Raw genomic sequence first — 18,290 nt, forward strand, 5'->3', positions numbered from 1 at the left:
GGATGGATGGATGGATGGATGGATGGATGGATGGATGGATGGATGGAGGAGGAGCCTAAGCTCCATATTTTGCTTCTCTAGAACTGTGACTGAAAGGCACGCTCCATGCTGTACCAAGGCATGTACAAAATTACCAAATCCTCCCAGAATTTCAGTCAGCCATGCAGAAGCCTCCCGGTGCACAGAACCCAGACTTTCTGACAGTTGTCCCAGTTGTGTTTGTCCCAGTTGTGTTTCCTGGGGTTGGATGTGGCTCTTCATTGTGATTAACCCTGCTCTCCCTCTGCAGGGTTTTGGCTGGTGTGGACCATCATCATCATCCTCAGCTGCTGTTGTGTTTGCCACCACCGCCGCACCAAGCATCGTCTGCAGGCCCAGCAGCGGCAACATGAGATCAACCTGATTGCTTACAGGGAAGCCCACAACTATTCAGCCCTGCCGTTTTATTTCCGTACGTACCTCACATCTCTACCTGGTGGCCATGGGGAGCAGTGGCTGGGCTCAGCAGGAGGTGGGGGCGGCTCTAAACTTAGGGCATAGAATGGAGGGGACATGTTTCAGCTTCTGAATGCATCTGAGCCCTCCTACGTGTGGAGTTGAACAACGCCGGCTGTAGCACGTGTTGAATCCACCACTGATTAGGCTGTATGTGTGCAGCGATCGGCTGGGTGTCTTCCTGGGAAGGTTTTTAAAATACCTCCTTCAGGATGCTCCTCCTTTTCAGCCTGCACTCATTGAACTCTTGCCCCAGCAGTGCTCTACTCCCCAGTCCAAAGGCTGTACAATTACACATGGAAAACTGCAGCGCTGTCTCTAAATGTTTCCATTATTTAAGCCCGTTCTGTCTGTGTAGATGATTTTGTTGCCTGTTATGGAATAAATAACATCTTCCTTAGATTTGAGGTAGCGTAAGAACAACAAAGTAGCTTCTGTTGACAATACTGCCAGTTTATTCTGGCCGCACCAGAAAAGCACCAGAATCCAGCACTGAAACAACTATAAGCCCAGATCCTAAGTTTCTTGTCTCTATATTTATGCAAAGCTCTGTGAGATTAAATCTTTGCTCTTTAAAGTGGAAGTTCAGCTGAGAAGGCAGTGCTGGAGGGGGCTGGAGGTGAGTTACCTCCCAGCTTGTCCCTCCAGCCAACACGTGCTTTCCCTTGAGGAGTTTCATGGGGGCCCTGTTGGGATATCGTAGAATCATGGAATCATTAAGGTTAAAAAGACCCCTAAGATCATGCAGTCCAAGCATCAGCTCATCCCACCCGTGCCGACCAGACCACATCCCCCAGTGTAACATCTCCATGGTTCATGAACATCTCCAGGGACGGTGACTCCACCGCCTCCCTGGGCAGCCTGTGCCACTGCCTCACTGCTCTTTCTGAGAACAGTTTTTTCCTGATTTCCAGCTTGAACCTTCCCTGGCACAACTTGAGGCCATTACACCTTACAGGGAGGCAGTGACCTGGTACATTTAGGCGTGGAACTAAGAGCCAAGAAACTTTGCTGCTGTTCTCAGCTGTGTTCATCTCTTCGTGTATCTGTGCCCTCCTGTGCTGTGATTGCTGTTCCTCAGAACACAAAGCATCTCACTGATTTGAGTTTCAGCATTGCACGTAAAGCCCGTTGACCTGCTTGGTGGGAGGGTGCTGGTATGGCGCACTGACCTACATTAATGCCAAGTTTCCTAAGAAAGGCTGCTCAAAAAATAACTTCTCCTTGCCTCCCTCTTTCAGGGTTTCTGCCAAATTATTTACTACCTCCCTACGAGGAAGTGGTGAACAGACCGCCGACCCCCCCGCCTCCATACAGTGCCTTACATCAGCAGTGTGTCCCAGCAGGCAGCAGTAGCACAATCCCAGACACGCCGAGAAACCTGCAGCCAGCACAGAGCAGCTCGGCGGTGCCCAGCGGCAATCACAGCAGTACTGACAGCACCGGGTCCCCCGGCCTCGGAGACCCCGAGCCTTCCACCGCCGCGCTGGTCGAGCGAGCAGTAGCCAAAATGCAAAGCGTGGAGCCCAGCGGCACCAGCACGGGAGCAGAGCTGGTGGAGAGGGCCGGTCCCGAGAAGGATACGGAGTGCAAGGAGGAACTGCTGAAAGGTTACAGCTCGGAGAGCTTGGAGCAGAGCAGCGCCATTCCCGACGCCAAGGACAAGACGCCGGGCAGGCAGCGCCGCTTCACAGGCGACTCGGGCATCGAAGTCTGCGTATGCAACCGGGGCCATCACGACGATGACCTCAAGGAGTTTGACGGGCTCATCAATGATGCTCTGGACGGGCCCCTGGACTTCTGTGACAGCTGCAGCGGCCGCCCGCACGGCGACGAGGAGGAAGGGCTTTTTAATGCCACAGAGGAGCAGCACCGTGAACACAGCCACCACCACCTGCCCCGGCAGCCGGTGTGTGTACTCTTGAACACAATAAATGAGCAGGACTCTCCAAACTCCCGCACCAACAGCTCCCCCAGCTAAGGAGGCAGAGCGGGAAGGAGAACTGGGGGGAAAACGAAGAAACAAGTGAAATAAGCAGATAGAAACTTTGAAAGGAGAAAAAGGTGATATAACCTTTTTTGTTCTTGTTTTTTTGTTTTTCTTTTTCCCCCTCCAGTGTAATTCGGGGACTCGTCCCGAAGGCCCGGCTTGCGGGGACGGGCTGCTCTGGATTTCGTTAATCATGTCCGTTCTGCTCCGTGGGGCAGGGACTGTTTGTCAATGAGACCTTCTCACAAATGGAACTTTTCCAATGGTGATTTTGGTGATGGTTATTATGAGTTTGTTGGTATTAGTTTTCCAGAACACTGCTTTATCTCGCAATCAGTAAAGCTCAGCAAATCTCACCCTGGGAGGATACGAAATCACCACAACGCTTCAACCTCCAGGTGTCTTCCCAGAAGCAAGCAGCTTCTGACAGTGCCGGCAGTCAGTAGCCCAAGAGTTCTGGTTTGATATAGTGCTCTTGAGGCATTGTGGGTTTGGGTTTTTTTTTTTCACTTTTTAGGTTTTTTTGTTTTTTTTTTTTTCTTTTGGTGTTAACCTTTCCCAAAGCTGATGAATGCCTCAACACATCAGCCCTATAATCTCTGGTGCTTCAGTGTTTAAGACAGCAGGTAGGAAATTTCCCACTTGAAGCTGGTGGCGGAAAGACCAGTTTCTTCCAGGAGTGTTAGTCTACCACAAGCAGTCTGAAAGGAGATGTTTTTCAGAAATTTGCCTTTCCATGTAATTTTCAAAGACAAGTGTATTCCTTCAATGCCTCCAAGAGCACAGCTAGAAGTAGAATCAAGGCAGCTGGGCTGCCTTCCAAGTACTGTGGTCTCCGAATGACCTTTTCCCGGTGTGCTGCAAAAGGGCTTGGTTTTATTTTTTTTCCTTATTTTTGCACCCTGAGAGCAGCACACTCGAGTTAAGATGACAAAAAAGAAGAACAGGGCTCTCTTTGGCCAGTGTGCCTTCAAGCTTCAGCGATGCATGTTGAACAAATGGAGACGAGAGCTCCGTCCATTGCGAAGGGATGACTTACCATGTAGATGTGGAACACCTGTGCAGTATTTTTTTTTTTGATCCAAAAGTTTGGTGCGATTCTGATGTTGACCACTTAAAGAAAATGAATGTCTGTTTTCTTTTTTCTTTTTTTTTTTTTTTAATAGTGGCAACTGGCTACTGTATAATGTCTGTGAGCGTGTGTGTGTGACTGCAATCCATGCATGCGAGTCCTACTGGTAATACGAAAACCTGCTGTAAGACTGCAAGAAAATTTACTGTAGCTTTGCTTTAATAAACGGTAGAGATTTTGTTAGCAACAACCTGAAGGGAAAAACAAAATGAGCTGAAAACTAACATTCCCTGGGGTGCTCGTGTGGAAGAGAGCACAATTCAGACTGTGTATCTTGTTCTTGGGTTATCTCCCCATCCCTTTTATAACTATGGTCATCCAGATCATTGCTATTATGGGGAAAGAAATTGAAAACTGAACTCAGTCATGTTCTGATTTGATTGATTGAAAACCAAAATCAGTTTCAAATAAGGTGGAAACCAAAATATAATGCCTTTTCTGATAACTCGCCTCTGTGTTTGTGTATCATTCTGTGAGTCATAGAATCATGCAGTGGTTGGGTCAAAAGGGACCTTAAACCCAGCCAGGTCACCCCCTGCTGTGGGCTGGGTGCCCTCCACCCAGTCAGGGCCCAGCGCCCATCCAACGCAGCCTTGGGCACCTCCAGGGATGGGGCACCCACTGCTCTGGGCTCACTTCCCCCTGAGCCTTTCCCCTCCAGTGAAACAACTGATGGACAGCGTTTGTCTGGGGGTGCCAGGAGCTCAGGGAAAGCTCCTGCCTTTCTGTGGCTGTGGGAATCATCTCAGGGTGTGAAAGCATGCCAAGCCACCACCTGAAGAGCGATGCGCTCCCACACCACCAGCTGTGCCTCCACCCTTTCACACGAGGATGTGCGTCAGAGCCAGTGCTCGGCCCACACTGCTTCCTGCCTGCGGCCTGGGAGCCGTGCAGGGTCACCTCTTCCTCCTTCTGGCCAGGCCATCCTGCTGAGCCCTGCTGCTGCCTGAGCGCCTCAGTAGAGACGCAGGCTCGTATCTCGTTTCTCCCCCATTTAAATGTCCCAGGTAGTCCTGGACATGAGATGCAATACCACCTGGGCGGTTACATCAGCAGGGTCATTTCAGCTGCTTGTGACAGATCGGCCAAAACCTGGTGGCTGCTGCCAAGGTCCCCCCCACTGCTCACAGCACGGTCACTGCCAGCCCCCAGGCTTGAGTTGCTGGTGTACAATTGGAATAAAGCTGGAGGGCTCAGCCCAGGCACTGAGGGTCTGCTTGTTTGGGGTCCCAGGAGCCCCTCATTTCCTGAGGCAGGTGATTAGATGGGGAAGCCTGGCTGCTGCCATCCAAACTGAGAGAGAAAATGTAAAGACAACACGAATAGAAGTTAGCAGCAAGGAGAGACTAGCTGTGTGCTGGCTCTCCTGCCCACTGCCAAGAGTTAAGGTGCAGGGTAAGCACTGGGAGAGAGGGAAAGTGGAGGTGTGCGGAGCTACAGGGTTAAATATTAGGAAGTCAGATAATAGAGGACAAGAAACCTAGTTGCACACTGCCCTCGCTGGCAGGGTATGGCAGCTGGCTCCTACTGGCAATGGGCTCAGCATGCACGTGTGCACAAATGTGTATGTGCATGCATGTGTGTGTGGGCATGCAGGAATGTATTTCTGTGCCTGCACACACTTGCAAGCACACAGCCACGCAGGTGCATGCAGTATGTGCCTGTGCACAGCGGGAGCCACACAGGAGCTAAAAATGTAGCTGTGTTTGAGCTGTTTCCTTCTTTCCCCTGCACTCAGCAGGTTTCCAGCCACCTGTGGCAGCCAGATGCCCCCCCCCATGCCATGTCCATGTGGCAATGTCTGCAGCCCTGCAGAGGGGCCATGCCCTCAGCTCAGCCCAGCACTCACATGAGGTCTTGGGGCCATCTGAACCCTCCCACCTGCTCTACCCTCTGTCACCCACCCAAAAAGCAGTGTGAGCCGTGCTGGCTGGGGGGACAGCTTTATTCCGACAATCTCACATCCACGAGGCACCCAGAGCGCAGTCTCTATGGCATGCACCCACTCCATTCCACTATCCAACTACCCCATCTCACCCCACCATCTCACCCCTCCAGGCCTCCCGCAGCCTGGCCTTCACCCGAAACTTCTGCACCTGCAGCACGACACCGAACTTGCCCTCCAGTGAGGGCAGGGGCTGATCCTGTGGACATTCGAGTGTGAACCTCTGCAGCACCCAGGCCAGGAAGAGGAAGAGCTCCATCTTGGCCAGGACTTCACCCAGGCACACGCGGATGCCGGCCCCAAAGGGCAGGTAGCTGGGAGAGGGTGAGTGGATGTGCTGGCCCTGCTCATCCAGAAAGCGGCCTGCAAGGGGAAGGGGCACCGCTGGGGATGGGGATTTGCCCCTTCTGACTGAGACCTGCCCCAGTTCATCATCCCTCCCACCTGAGCTCTGGGCTAAGAGCTCACAACTCACCAGGATTGAACTCCTCAGGTTTATCCCACTCCTTTTCATCATGATGCACAGACCAGAGGTTGATGACCACTCTTGCGCCCTTGGGGATGGAATACTCACCGATGCTGTAGAGCAGACACAGCATGTGATGGACGCTCCCTCCCCAGCCTCTGCCCACACTCCAGTTGGTCTCACCTGGTGTCAGCGAGGGACACGTGTGGGATGAGCAGGGGGGACACGGGCCGGATGCGCAGCACCTCACTGATGGTAGCCTCCAGGTAGGGCAGCAGTGGGCGGTCACTGAGGTGAGGGTGACGTGCCAGGCCAATCTTCTGGTCCATCTCCTCCTGGATCTTCTTCTGGACCTGCAATAGGAGGGAGCCTGGAAGGGGTATGCTCTGTGCAAGGAGCATCTCCAGCACACCGTGGCAGATAAAGGCAGAAACAAAACTCTCACATCCCTGTACCGCTTATCTCAAAAGCCTGACATCTCCCCCAGCGTCGCTCTTTCCCAAAGCCTTCTGAGATGGCCCTGATGCAGGAGGGACCCCACAGGCCGTACCTCAGGGTAGTGGAGCAGGTAGAGCACAGCCCATTTGAGCACAGTGGTGGTGGTCTCCACGCCAGCCCCAAAGATGTCCCCCACCGTCATGAGGAGGTGGTCGTCTGTCAGCTCCAGACCTGGCTCAGGAGGGCTGCTGTTCTCAGCGTTGAGCCTTACTTGCAGGAGGGCATCCATCAGATCCCTCACAGTGTCCCCAGAGAATGCTTCCTGCCAGGGAACACATGTGAGTTGGGCTGTCCCGTGCATAGTCCTACAGCTCAGCTCCAGCAGTTGCAGCCCCAGGCATCCCCTGCCCCTTCAGTACCTTGTGTTCAGTGAACTTCTGCTGGAGCAGCTGGTCCCTGACCTTGAGGCATCGCTTCAGCAGGGCCAAGTCCCTGTTGGGGAAGATCTGGGGGAGAAAAGCCCCGAGAAGGTTCACATGGGATGATGCATTCCAGCCCCTTCCTCTATTCCAAAAGGAAAAGGCCCATGTGTTTGCTATGCTCCCACTCACCTGCAGCCAGGGGAAGATGTCCACCAGGCTCTCCTTGGCCACAGTGTCCACAATGCCCTGGCTGTACTCCAGCATGGCCTCAAACTCGGGGTCCCCGCGCCGGTAGGAGGAGTTGAAGCAGAGGGAGCAGACCACGTTGGTGACAGCCCGCGTGAGCTCTGGGGCCATGTCTAGGGCCATATCCTGTGCAGCACCGAGTGTCTCACACAGGGACGCAGCCTCCCGACAGACTTTGGATGGAAGGAGAGGGGCAGTGAGCTCTAGGGGCGGCCAAGGGGGGAAGGAGGGGGAAAGCTCCCAGCTGCTTCATCAATTCCCAATTATTTGCCCCTGGCATCCCAGGAAACCCAAGCATGGTGAAAACCAAACACTTACTGATCTTCTCGAGGGCGACTGAGCCCTCCCCAAACATGGAGAGTGCGGCGTGCACCAGCTTGCGCTGGAACTTCCACAGGGGACCGTAGCTGGCAAAGGCGATGTCCTTGCCCCCACGGGACAGTAGGTCCGTGGTCACCTGCGGGACACGCAGCCACGGGGTCACCCCATGCAGCATCCTCACCCCACACCAGGGGATCCGCCAACACTGTCTCCGTGGCAGCATGACTCACAGTGCGAGGCCGTCCGGCGAAAGCCTTCCCCTTCTTCAGCAGCACCTCCCGGGCGTGCCTGTAGCTGTTGACCACCACCACGTAGTGGGAGCCCATCCATAGCCCGTAGAGGCTGCCGTAGCGACCCTGCAGGCGCCAGAGCCGCAGGTGGAGCTGCGGGTGCCCGGCCAGCTGCAGCAGGCTCCCCACCAGCGGCAGGGCTGGAAGGCTCCGCAGCCGCCCCGTCCCCGTCCCCTTGGGAGCCTGACTGCACGACAGCCTCCAGGCGCAGAGCAGGGCCAGGGCAAGCAGCAGGACAGCAAGAGGCGGCATGGTGGGACGGCTGCGGGACCGTGTGGCTCCAGGGCCTTTATAGCCACTCGGAGGCATCCCCTTGACCCTGGGACGGGCTGGGCAGCTTATCGGGGAGATGGCGGGGGGGTGACGGGCAGCGGGCCAGCGCTGCAGCTGGGGTGAAGGCAGCGGGGCCAGGAGTGCTAGCGGAGCTCTGGGGATGCTCCTGCTGCAGCCAGCGCGGCAGTGGGCAGGAGGAGGCTGGGGGCTGTTGCCACTCTGGGAGACCTTCCAGGTGCATGGGCTGCACTGGGCTGTACTGAGAGGCTCCGAGCGGAACCGGGCAGCCCCTCTCAGCACTGGGCAGCACTGGGCAGCACTGGGCAGCCCTGATCATAGGGTAATAGCGGTCAAGACCGAGTAGTACTGGGCACAATTGGAATGGCCGGGCAGCTCCGGACGGCTCCGGGCATTACCGATCAACACTGGGCACTGGGCGGCACTGCAGGACAGCAGCGGGCAGCACAGAGCAGCGGCATTGAGGAGCCGCAGCGCGTTCCCGGCCTTTCAGGCCCGCGGCGCTCGCCGTAGCGCGGCCGTGGGGCGGGGCGGGGCGCGGCAAGATGGCGGCAGGGGGCGCGGCGGAGGCTCAGGCGCGCTTCGGGCATTCGGTGAAGGGACTGCTGACCGAGAAGGTGACGAGCTGCGGCACCGACGTGATCGCCCTCACCAAGCAGGTGCTGAAGGGCTCTCGCAGCGCCGAGGTGAGCGGCGGGGTGCGCTGAGGGGCGCGGCAGGACGGGCCGGAGGGGCGGGGCAGGGCAGGGCAGGGCGGGGCCGGGCCGGGCCGGGCCGCTCCCGTCCCCACCCCTGCTCTCCCTTCCCCTCCCTTCCCTCCCCTCCCTTCCCTCCGCTTGGCGCTGCCCCTCAGCGCTCCGTGCGTTCCCCTGCCAGTTGCTGGGCCAGGCCGCCAGGAACATGGTGATGCAAGAGGACGCCATCCTGCACTCCGAAGACGTAAGCTGTGTTTGTCTGCTGGGGCAGCCGCGGTTCTGCTGGGCGGCTGCTGTCAGAGGCTTTCATTCTCGATCTTGTTTTCCACAGAGTTTAAGGAAAATGGCCATAATAACCACGCACCTGCAGTACCAGTAAGTATGGACCGCTGGGAATCTGAGCGGAGCCTTTTGTTGATTTTCCTTCTTTGTAATTTATGATTCAATGATTCTGTAAAGATCTGTGGAGCCACTCCATGCAGGCCCGTTTGCCACTTCCCATAGCCGGACACACTCTGGGACTGCAACTGTAGAACTGTTCTAGTGGGAAGGAACCCCTAAAGACCCTCTGATCCCACTTCTCTGTGCTGAACAGGGACACCTCTGGCTCCATCAGGTGCTCAGAGCCCCTCCAGCCTGACCTTGGGTGTCTCCCGGGATGGGCAGCCACCACTGCTCTGGGCAACCTGTGCCAGTGCTTCAGTACTCTCCAGCCCCACCACATCCACTGATATGGATGAGGCTGTCTGGAGTGAGAACTGTGATTTTTTGCTTCCTGTGCGCCATGCACTAGGTCTCCTGTACCTGTGTGTGATGCTGAGAGGGAGAAAAGTGCCACTGCTTTCTGGTCTGGGCGTAATCCAGACACATTTGAAGGTTTTGGCCTCCTGAGCTCTCAATCAAGTCCCTTTTCATCAGTATCACATAAAAGCTGTTTCTGAGATTTTTGTTGTTTTTTTTTTCTAATGCTCTTTCCTATCCTTTTTTTCCTCTAGGCAGGAAGCGATTCAGAAGAAGTGAGTACCTAACTGAAGAATGCCGGGCAGACATGGGAAGCAGCATGTCAAGGCTGATGGGAAGGCTATGAGTGATTGATAGAGTAGGGGAGGGGAGAACGCAACCGGAAATTTTTTCAGCTGCCTTTGAAACAGATGCTGGCCCAGCAGGATAAGTTTTCACTGCTGTGAGGATCAGTACTGTGGAGGGCTGAGAATTTGGGTGAAGAGATGATTTATGCTAAGCTTCCATTTGTTTCATTAACATACACAGGAGCACAAAGAGTGAGGTTTGCTTTGAGAGGATATGGAGTTGGGCTGGGGAGGTCCAGGATTTCTTTTTTCTGTAATGTCAGTGCTAAGACTGTTCTGGGTGCTTAAGTACAGATCTCACTGTGAACCTCTTCTTGTTTTGTCCCTAGTGTGGAGCAGTCATCAAACCTGAGGGACCAGCTGAGTCACTTGCTGAAATGAAGCCTAGCTGAAGGCATTGGACATCTCCACTGGCACTGAGCTGTCCTTTTCCTCCTGGGCCTGGGGCTCAGACCTGTGTCTGGATGGTGCTGAATGCCAGCTGGGATACACACAGAGCACACAATCCTGAGTGTGCAGGCACCTCTCAGGTGTTCCCATCCACATCTGTGTTCAGAACACTCTCCTGATTCCTTACATCTAACTGGAACCTTAGCAGAAACTTCACTTCTACAACAGTTCCTGTGTTCCTTTTGTTATCATGTGCAGTGTGAGGTGCTCAGCCTGTGCCTGTACCTCAGCACCTGCACTGTTCAGCTGATGGCCCTGTGTTGAAATGGTTTGTCAGCCCAGAATGCGGCATGTGCTGCCCATCCAAAGCCTTTTGTCTGTATGTCCACAGCAGGATGGTTTTTCTTCCCATCCCTGCTGAGTCATTAGCTGTCTCCTGTAAGATGATGAAATACTTACCTAACGATCTACAACAATTGTAGAGCTGGGATTTTCATACAATATAATTTCTTCTCCACCCTCCCAACAAAGTGTATGAAATAGAGCTGCGGGTTTTAAATACAGAATAACTACAGCTACAGGACCTTATTTAGACACTGAGATGATGGGTGTGCTTTATTTAGGGCATGTTAATCAGTGGGAGCTGTAAGTGGTTGGGTGGGTGTAGAGGTGCTTCAGCGTGGACTGAGGTGCCTGTCACAGAGCAGAATTTTAGAAAGCGTGACTCTGGGCAGGCACCACTGAGCCAGCTGGACATGACTTTGTGAGCATCCTGCTCTGAGCTTATCTTACTTTTTGCTAAGCCAGAATTTGGAATGTCATCTCTTTGCCAGCGCATCTGCGCTGCTTTCGGCCTTCAATTGCATTCCAGTTCTGGCTTGCTCCTCCAGTTCTTGATTAAGCAGCCTTGGTAGTGCTGTGTATCTGTCTGATTGGGAACGCGTTCAGAGACGTGGCTGGGATGTGGGCAGTGAGGGGCAAAAGAATGTCAGGAGCCTGTGTATTCAGTTCTGCATTGCTCTGTCCTGAGGTCTTAGTGTCTGGGTTCCTGCTTGCTTCTCGGTGAAATGAGGTGCAAGCTATAAATACTATGCCTCGTTTTTCTTGAGTCTTTTATCTGGAGCACTTGGAGCACACTGGAAGCACTTGTTTGCCTGAGCGTGCTTTTCATCAGCCGATAAGACAAGAGCATGGATCAGCTTGCCACATTCCTGCAGCGTGGTTTTGCTGATGTGCAGAGCCATGCGGCTTTGCCCTTGCTGCTCTTCCAGAACCACTGCCTGCCTGCCCTCACCTTGCAGCGCCCAATCTATGTTTCTGTCGAGGTGTCCAGTGATACTGTTAGCTTTTCCTCTGCACTGTGCCTCTGCTCAGGCAAGAACGCAGCCATGGAGGGCATGGAGAGGCTGCGGTGATTTGCTTTGTTGTTATAAAAGCTTGGTTTTCTACACCTTAAGTCTGTAATCTTTTCATCTCTTGTGTAAGGTTACCTTGAAAGCAGGGGTTGTAGCCTGCACTGTGTGAGGTGACACCTAAACAATGGGGTGGCAGGGGATATTTGTGCCCTGGGGCTTCCTGGTGCTTGGATCAAAGCTGCCCTTTGGAACAGTTTCCCTGGAGCTTCTTGAGAATAAAAGAGCTGTCCCAGGCACTACCATGCTGCAGCTGTGTGTGCTGCCGGTCACCCTGACCAGCGTGGAACAGCATGGCATGCTCCTGCTTCACTCCAGGATCTTCCTGTGGACACAGTGTCCGCGTTGCAGGTGGCTTATTCCCCACCGGAGCTCCCATCTGCAGGGGTTGGAACATCACCCTGTGGTTTCCCTGCGTTTGGGCAAGCAGGAGGTGAGATGGACTGAGCTGTGAGAGGGACACAGCTGGATGGGAATGGCTGCTGGTGCTGGCAGCAGGCAGGGCTGCATGCTAGGGTTTGAGGCCTGCTGGGAACTGACCTCGGGAGGGAACAAAGAGCCGGGGCGGAGCGTGGCCGAGCTGCAGCTGTAAGCAGTAAGTTGCACTTCAGGGTGCTGGGCCCTGTCCCGCGGGGGACCCTGGTAGACGTTGTGGAAGGAGGATTTGCCCTACAGGGATATCTCTGGCAGGGATGGGTTTGGGGTGTTTCAACTGGGGTGTTGGCAAGGGGTGTTCTTCCCACTAGGATGCGGGTCTGGGGCCTCCCTGGGGTTGTCAGATGGAGGCAAGGGAAGCGTTCTGGTATTTTGAGGAGGGGCTTTGGGAAGGGCCTGTAGTGGTGCCCGTGCAGTGGCATTGGCACCAGCTCTGTGCTCCTGTTGCTGCAGTGGCTGCTCCGTGCAGGGACTGCGCCCCCGAGGACCAAATCTCCCAGGACCAGATCCACCACGAGGTGCAGGTGAGGGTGTGAGCGGGGGGTTGGGAAGGAGTGCTGAGTGTCAACAGTTTACAGGCTGGTTCGGCCCAGTTCTGTGGGGAGCGGGGCGGGGGGATCCATGGATCTGCACCTCTGGAAAAAAAGGAAACAGGGGGCCCCAAAATAATTAAAAACAGCGGCAACGATCTGAGGAGAAACAAACTAATTTACTGAATACAGTATCGGAATGCAAGATAACACACTATTATACAATATAATCAGAATTGAAGCTAATAAATCAAATATAATGAGAGAGAGAATGTCCAAAAGCTGGATAGGCCTCACCACAACGCTGAGGTGAGATGCACAGTCCAGTTGAGCAGCAGGGAGATGGGAGCAGCGCCCACGACGAAGGGCAGGTGAAAAAGAGCCCATCAGGTGAACCCTGCCAGGAGTTAAACCTCCTCTTGCTGACCGCAAAGTCCCCTGGGGAATGTAGTTCTTCTTCTCTTCAGGGCAGGTACCCAGGACTTGAGCATTAGCAGTTAAACTCCCAGTGCCCCACATGCAGTTATGATGCGGAATACCGAAAGCCAAAAATCACAAAACCATGACACTGAGTCAAGGCAAAGTTGACACAGGACAAAGTTCACTGCGGGATCCTGGTGAGAGTGCTAAGGGCAGGTGGCTGCTGCCAGTGGAGTTTTGGAGCAGCATTTTGCGCATCATCATAATGGGGTTGGGAAGGGACGAGCAGGTGAAGCTGGGGAGGGTTGGGATGGAGAAACGTGTAACGTTACCCAGATTTATAGCTGCAGAGGGCACTGCTGGCATGTGCAAGCTGCATGACCTCAGGTTGGTGTGTGTGGAGGCATGATGGCCCAGCTTGCTGCAGTCAGGTGGCCCCTGTGTTTCCTTTGCCAGGATTACTATGGCAGAGAGCTGCAGAAGTCAGAGGACCTGAAAACCAACGCCTGCATCACACCGACCAGGCCTGTTCCCAAGGCAGTGAGAGATGCTCTGCAGCGTGTCCATGAGGAGGTGGTGGCCAGGTGAGCCTCACACTTCCCCCCCGTGCCACCTCCCATGGACTGCACCCTCACTCAGCCCAAACCCCCCAGGTACTATGGCTGTGGCCTGGTCATCCCGGAGTGCCTGGCATCCTGCCGGGTCCTGGACCTGGGCAGCGGCAGTGGCAGGGACTGCTACATGCTGAGCCAGCTGGTGGGGGAGCAGGGCCATGTCACCGGCATCGACATGACTGAGGCACAGGTATGGCACAGGGCCACCCATGGGATCACCTCGTCCCCACCCTGAGTCCTGCCATACTCCTTCCCTTCCTCCTCCCAGGTCGAGGTGGCGAAAAAGCACATTGCCTATCACATGGAGAAGTTCGGCTACCAAAAGCCAAACGTGGAATTCCTCCAGGGCTACATGGAGAACCTCGGTGATGCTGGGCTGACTGATGAGAGCTATGATGTTGTCATGTAGGTACCCTGCAGAGATTGTACTGGATTTGCACCCACATCCCCAAGGGGTCCATTTTGGAACCGATGCTCTTCGACGTCTTCATCAATTATATAAACAGTGGGATTCAGTGCACCCTCAGCAAGTTTGCTGATGACACCAAGATGAGTGGAGCAGTTGATGCAATAGAAGGAAGGGATATCATCCAGAATGGTTTTTAACTAGAAGAGAATAGATTGAAGTAAGATGTTAGGAAGAAATTCTTTATTCAGAGGGAGGTGAAGCCCTGGCACTGCTGCCCAGAAGCTGTGGGTGCCCCATCCCTGGAGGCATTCAGGGTCAGGTTGGATGGAGCCCTGGGTCCTGACCTGGTGGGAGGAACGCAGCCCACCACAGGGGGTTGGGACTGGACGGGCTTTAAGATCCCTCTAACCTAAGCTGTTCTATGTTTCTATGTACATTCCTGCTGGGCTGCTCACTTCAACAATGTGTTTGGAAATTAAAAACTAGAGGTAGGATCTAAGCTATAGCCTGTGAATATGGAATTTCCCTTTTTCATGGTTGAATCTTGCAATGAGTGATGGACTATGTGCAGCTGGTGGTGCTGAGCAAAGGTGATGATGCTGCAAAGAATCTTTGGTGTTCTCCTTCCAGCTCCAACTGTGTGATCAACCTCGCCCCCGACAAGAGGGCTGTGCTTCGGGAGGCCTACCGTGTGCTGAAGGTAGGGAGCCAAGTGGGGCTGGGATGGCTTTGCTGCAGGTGCCTATTCAGTCTCATCATCTGCCATCCACTTCTTACTGCCTTTCAGCCTGGAGGAGAGATGTACTTCAGCGATGTCTATGCCAACCAGCACCTGAGTGAAGCCGTGAGGAAGCACAGGGTGCTGTGGGGTGTGTAGGGCACTGCAACACATGGGATGGGCAGCCTTTGGGTCTGATGTGCATGGTGTCACTGTGCCCATGTCCTTGTCTCAGGAGAGTGCCTGGCAGGAGCCCTGTTCTGGAGAGACTTGTACAGCATTGCCAAGGAGGTGGGTTTCAGCCCTCCGTGCCTGGTCACCGCCAGCCCCATCACTGTCAGCAACAAGGAGCTAGAGAGAATCATTGGTGAGGGTTCCACCATCTCCATTTGGTTATGAGAACTGCACTGGGACTCCATATACAGTGCCTTTCCCTTGCAGGTGACTGCTGCTTCGTCTCAGCCACGTACCGGCTCTTCAAGGTGCCAGGGAGCAGCTGGGCCGGGCCAGGCCAGGTCATCTACAATGGTGGGATTGTGGGGCATGAGCGAGAGCTGGTGTTTGATGCCAACTTCACTTTCAAGGTATGGGAGGCACATTTGGGCTCCCAAAGATGACACTATGGAAGGTTCAGGTTGGACATTAGGAAAAATCTATTCTCAGAAAGAGTGGTGAGGCATTGGAACAGGCTGCCCAGGGATGTGGTGGGGTCACTGTCCCTGGAGGTGTTCATGAACCATGAAGATGTGGCACTGGGGGATCTGGTTAGTGGCATGGTCGGAATGGGTTGATGGTTGGACTGGGTGATCCTAGAGGTCTTTTCCAACTTAGTGATCCTAAAATTCCATATAAACCAGGGGAACTGCAAACAGGGCGTGGAGAGGAAGTCAGAGCTGTGCAATGTGTTGGGGCGAAGATGGGAGTAGTACGTCCCTGGTGCTACACCAGGCAGTTTGCAGACAGTTGTGGGTGTATCTCCAGGTTTTGGACTGGGCTTTGAGCATCATCTCTCTGGGCAGCTGGGGACCCCTGAGCTACATGTCCCAGGCTCCAGTCCCATGATGTTTTCCTTTCCCCAGGAAGGAGAAGTGGTGGACGTGGATGCTGAAATGGCTGCGATATTGCAGAGCTCCAGGTTTGCGGACAAATTCCTGATCCAGGGTGGTGGGACTGATGTTGCTGCACCACAAGGCTGCTGTCCTGGGAAGATGAAGGTTGGTAGCTATGTGCTGAGCTCTAGGATGGGGACACTGCTGCTGTGTGCTATCACAGGGCTACCCTGAAGTATCAATGGGTGGTCGCATGACACAAGGAGGCCCATGTTCTTCTGGGCCCAGCAGGAGCCTGTGGGAGACTGGATGGCACCTGGTGCCTGAGTTTGGGCATTTTGGATTTGCTGAGGTTTATTTTGCGTCCAGATGGGTTTGCTGTGGCTTGAGAACCCTTCATCCCCTGCACATGTCTATGGGGGACACTGGGACTAGTGGCTGAACCCGCTGGAGGTCTCTATGAGAGATATCTTTCCTCTAGGCAGGTGGTGGCCACCCCCAGCTGCCCCTTTCTGCTGCTGTGAGCTTGGCCCTGGCTGACAACCCTGACCCTGCAGCTCCTTTATCTGCTGGCAGCCTCTCCTTGCCCCTTCGTCATCCTTTCAGCCTCAGCTGGCCCAGCTGCGGCTATGAAGTAGGGGTCACTGACAGGCAAAGGAGATAAAGCCCTGCAGCTGTCTGTCCCTGAAACACAGTCTTGCATTTGACTCTTTGGTCCTGTCCAAGCATTTCTCAGTTAAAAGCACAGTGAAAGTCCCAGAGAAGCTCTCATTGTTCCCCTCATGGCATAGCAAAGTGAATGGACTGATCAGCTGTTGCCTATGGCGTTCTGCTAGGGTTTGGAGCAAGTAGTGGGGAAGTGCTGCTACCCCATGGCCTGACCCCATCCCTCGTTGTTCTCTACCCTCCAGGAGAAGATCTGTGACCCCTTCCTGTTGCTGCAGCAGCGGGCAGCCCCAGCTCCTGCCTGTGGTGCTGCCAGGACCTGCGGGCCACAGGGCTGCTGATCGGACAGCGATGTCTCCACAGCGTTGGGAGCGGGGGGGCTGTGGCTTCACCGGAGAGAAAATACAAAGAAATAGTTGAGCAGTGTGGCTGAGCTGGGGTTCGCTTTCTTGCCTGGGGGTGAGGGTGAGCAGCACCTTGGGGACCCCCTCGTGCGGGACGTCTTACCGCCCTGCCCGGCCCCTGCGCGGGGAGCGCTGCGGACCAGATGCTGGACGTGAGCTCACAACACATCGAATGCCTGGATCCCACACAGGGCATGCCGGGGCCGGGCAGGGCGGCTCCAAAGGTGGGGGAAGAATCTTTGGGAGCCCGCAGTTCTCAGCCAGTGCTCCTGAGAAGCAAAAGGCGCAGCCTAGCTGCTCTTCTTGTTTTAACCCCCCCGCGCCGACCTCTGCATTTTCTGCAGCCGGCCCCCGGGCACGGACAGCCCCACCTCCCGCTCCTGGAGCCGGGATTCCAATCCCTGCCCCGTGCGGGGCTGCTGAGCTTTGTTTTTTCCCCGCACTCCATCTAGCGGGGAGCTCCGCGTGCAGCGCAAGCACTAAGCCTGCAGGTTTGTGCAGGGAAATGCGGCGGTTCTGCAGACCCGGCGCTGCGGCGGCCGTGCTCCGAGTCCTGCAGCCACGGGCCCCGGCGCTGAGCGGCAGTGCCGTCCCAGCCCCGACCGAACTCAGCCATGTGAGCATCCCCACCCCTCGCTGTGCCGTGCGCGTCCGTGCCAGGAGCGGTGCCCGACGGCCGCAACGAGAGACTTCTGGCACCTGAATGGGGCGACCCACGAGCCTGGAGATGTTCGAGAAACGTGGAGATCTTAGCATCGTATGACCGTTATGGTTGGAAAAAGCTGCTAAACCCAACTATCAGCCCGCTCTGCGCGGTCTCGGCGCTCCGCGGGGAAGGCGGCGAGTGGCCGCCAGGGGGCACTGCGCGACCGCTGAGCAAAGAGAGGCGACGGCGGAACGGAGCCGGGGAACGGGTAGCGGCGCGTTGTGGGGCGGCGGGATGTGGGTGGAAGGCGGCGGTGGCGGCAGCGGCGGGCGGGAGGACGGACGCCGAGCGGGCCCGTCCTGTTCTGTTTTACCCGCTCCGTCCCGTCCCGTCCCGTCCACTCGCCGCGCGCAGCACGCGCCGGCTCCGACCCGCCGGCCGCTCCGCGCCCTCATTGGTCGCGCCCCTCCGAGGCTCCACCCCTTCAACCCTCGGCCGCGCCGCTATTGGCTGCCTCCTCGCGGCCGGCTCCGCCCCCCACCGCCTGGCGTACACACCGGAGTCACGCGCCCCTCGGGCTGAGGCCGCGGTAGAGGCCGGCGGCAGAGGGCCGGACTGACGGCCACGCCCCCTTGCCTGTTCGTGGGCGGCGATTGGCTGAGCGCGGCCGAGGCCCCGCCCCCGCGCGGCGGGCGGGGAGGGGCGGGCGGGGCAGCGGCTTGAGGCGGCTCTCGGCTCGGCCCGGCCCGGCAGTCGCCGCCCGTCGGGTCCCGCGGGC

At 55.7% G+C, this 18,290-nt stretch overlaps 4 protein-coding genes across 9 annotated transcripts in view; 3 read left to right on the forward strand and 1 right to left on the reverse strand.

Annotated features, from left to right (window-relative positions):
• Window positions 1-4,062, forward strand: part of WBP1L (WW domain binding protein 1 like) — a 49,637-nt gene extending 45,575 nt beyond the window's left edge. For all 5 annotated transcript variants that reach the window (XM_042863674.1, XM_042863677.1, XM_042863675.1 and 2 more), the window contains 2 exons: window positions 290-451; window positions 1,737-4,062. In XM_042863674.1, the coding sequence (XP_042719608.1) occupies window positions 290-451; window positions 1,737-2,476 (902 nt within the window). In that variant the 3' untranslated portion in view covers window positions 2,477-4,062. The remainder of the gene's footprint in view (window positions 1-289; window positions 452-1,736) is intronic.
• Window positions 4,063-5,631: 1,569 nt separating this feature from the next.
• On the reverse strand, window positions 5,632-7,997 carry LOC122175834 (steroid 17-alpha-hydroxylase/17,20 lyase). The gene is made up of 8 exons (XM_042863848.1): window positions 7,686-7,997; window positions 7,453-7,591; window positions 7,078-7,307; window positions 6,886-6,972; window positions 6,579-6,788; window positions 6,212-6,381; window positions 6,038-6,141; window positions 5,632-5,925 (listed from the first exon to the last, which is right to left on the reverse strand). The coding sequence occupies exons 1-8, from the start codon at window positions 7,995-7,997 to the stop codon at window positions 5,651-5,653; spliced, it is 1,527 nt and encodes a 508-aa protein (XP_042719782.1). The 3' UTR covers window positions 5,632-5,650.
• Window positions 7,998-8,575: 578 nt separating this feature from the next.
• On the forward strand, window positions 8,576-11,665 carry BORCS7 (BLOC-1 related complex subunit 7). 2 transcript variants are annotated; one of them, XM_042863910.1, is made up of 5 exons: window positions 8,576-8,722; window positions 8,913-8,975; window positions 9,063-9,106; window positions 9,727-9,747; window positions 10,149-11,665. In XM_042863910.1, the coding sequence occupies exons 1-5, from the start codon at window positions 8,582-8,584 to the stop codon at window positions 10,198-10,200; spliced, it is 321 nt and encodes a 106-aa protein (XP_042719844.1). In that variant the 5' UTR covers window positions 8,576-8,581; the 3' UTR covers window positions 10,201-11,665. The 2 variants fall into 2 exon arrangements, with proteins under 2 accessions (XP_042719844.1, XP_042719843.1); XM_042863909.1 differs by having other exon boundaries at window positions 8,913-9,106.
• A 199-nt stretch (window positions 11,666-11,864) lies between these two features.
• Window positions 11,865-16,888, forward strand: AS3MT (arsenite methyltransferase). The gene is made up of 11 exons (XM_042863908.1): window positions 11,865-12,216; window positions 12,510-12,580; window positions 13,463-13,590; window positions 13,660-13,810; window positions 13,889-14,025; window positions 14,660-14,729; window positions 14,817-14,898; window positions 14,983-15,114; window positions 15,189-15,331; window positions 15,827-15,961; window positions 16,708-16,888. Coding segments are annotated over exons 1-11 (1,146 nt in total). The 5' UTR covers window positions 11,865-12,215; the 3' UTR covers window positions 16,804-16,888.
• The last annotated feature ends 1,402 nt before the right edge of the window (window positions 16,889-18,290 follow it).

Source organism: Lagopus leucura, unplaced genomic scaffold (genome assembly GCF_019238085.1).
Source record: "Lagopus leucura isolate 7727_CA_CO unplaced genomic scaffold, USGS_WTPT01 Super-Scaffold_741, whole genome shotgun sequence".
In the NCBI taxonomy this organism is placed as follows: domain Eukaryota; kingdom Metazoa; phylum Chordata; class Aves; order Galliformes; family Phasianidae; genus Lagopus; species Lagopus leucura.

Coding starts and splice junctions, on each gene's coding strand:
- AS3MT (XM_042863908.1), top strand. Junction 14,899..14,982: donor GAAGCACAGGGTGCTGTGGG/GTGTGTAGGGCA, acceptor TCCTTGTCTCAG/GAGAGTGCCTGGCAGGAGCC. Junction 15,332..15,826: donor ATGCCAACTTCACTTTCAAG/GTATGGGAGGCA, acceptor TCCTTTCCCCAG/GAAGGAGAAGTGGTGGACGT.
- LOC122175834 (XM_042863848.1), bottom strand. CDS start 7,997: ATGCCGCCTCTTGCTGTCCTGCTGCTTGCCCTGGCCCTGCTCTGCGCC. Junction 7,592..7,685: donor TCGCCGGACGGCCTCGCACT/GTGAGTCATGCT, acceptor CGTGTCCCGCAG/GTGACCACGGACCTACTGTC. Junction 6,142..6,211: donor GTGTCCCTCGCTGACACCAG/GTGAGACCAACT, acceptor TCTGCTCTACAG/CATCGGTGAGTATTCCATCC.
- BORCS7 (XM_042863909.1), top strand. CDS start 8,582: ATGGCGGCAGGGGGCGCGGCGGAGGCTCAGGCGCGCTTCGGGCATTCG. Junction 9,107..9,726: donor ACCACGCACCTGCAGTACCA/GTAAGTATGGAC, acceptor TTTTTCCTCTAG/GCAGGAAGCGATTCAGAAGA. Junction 9,748..10,148: donor CAGGAAGCGATTCAGAAGAA/GTGAGTACCTAA, acceptor TTTTGTCCCTAG/TGTGGAGCAGTCATCAAACC.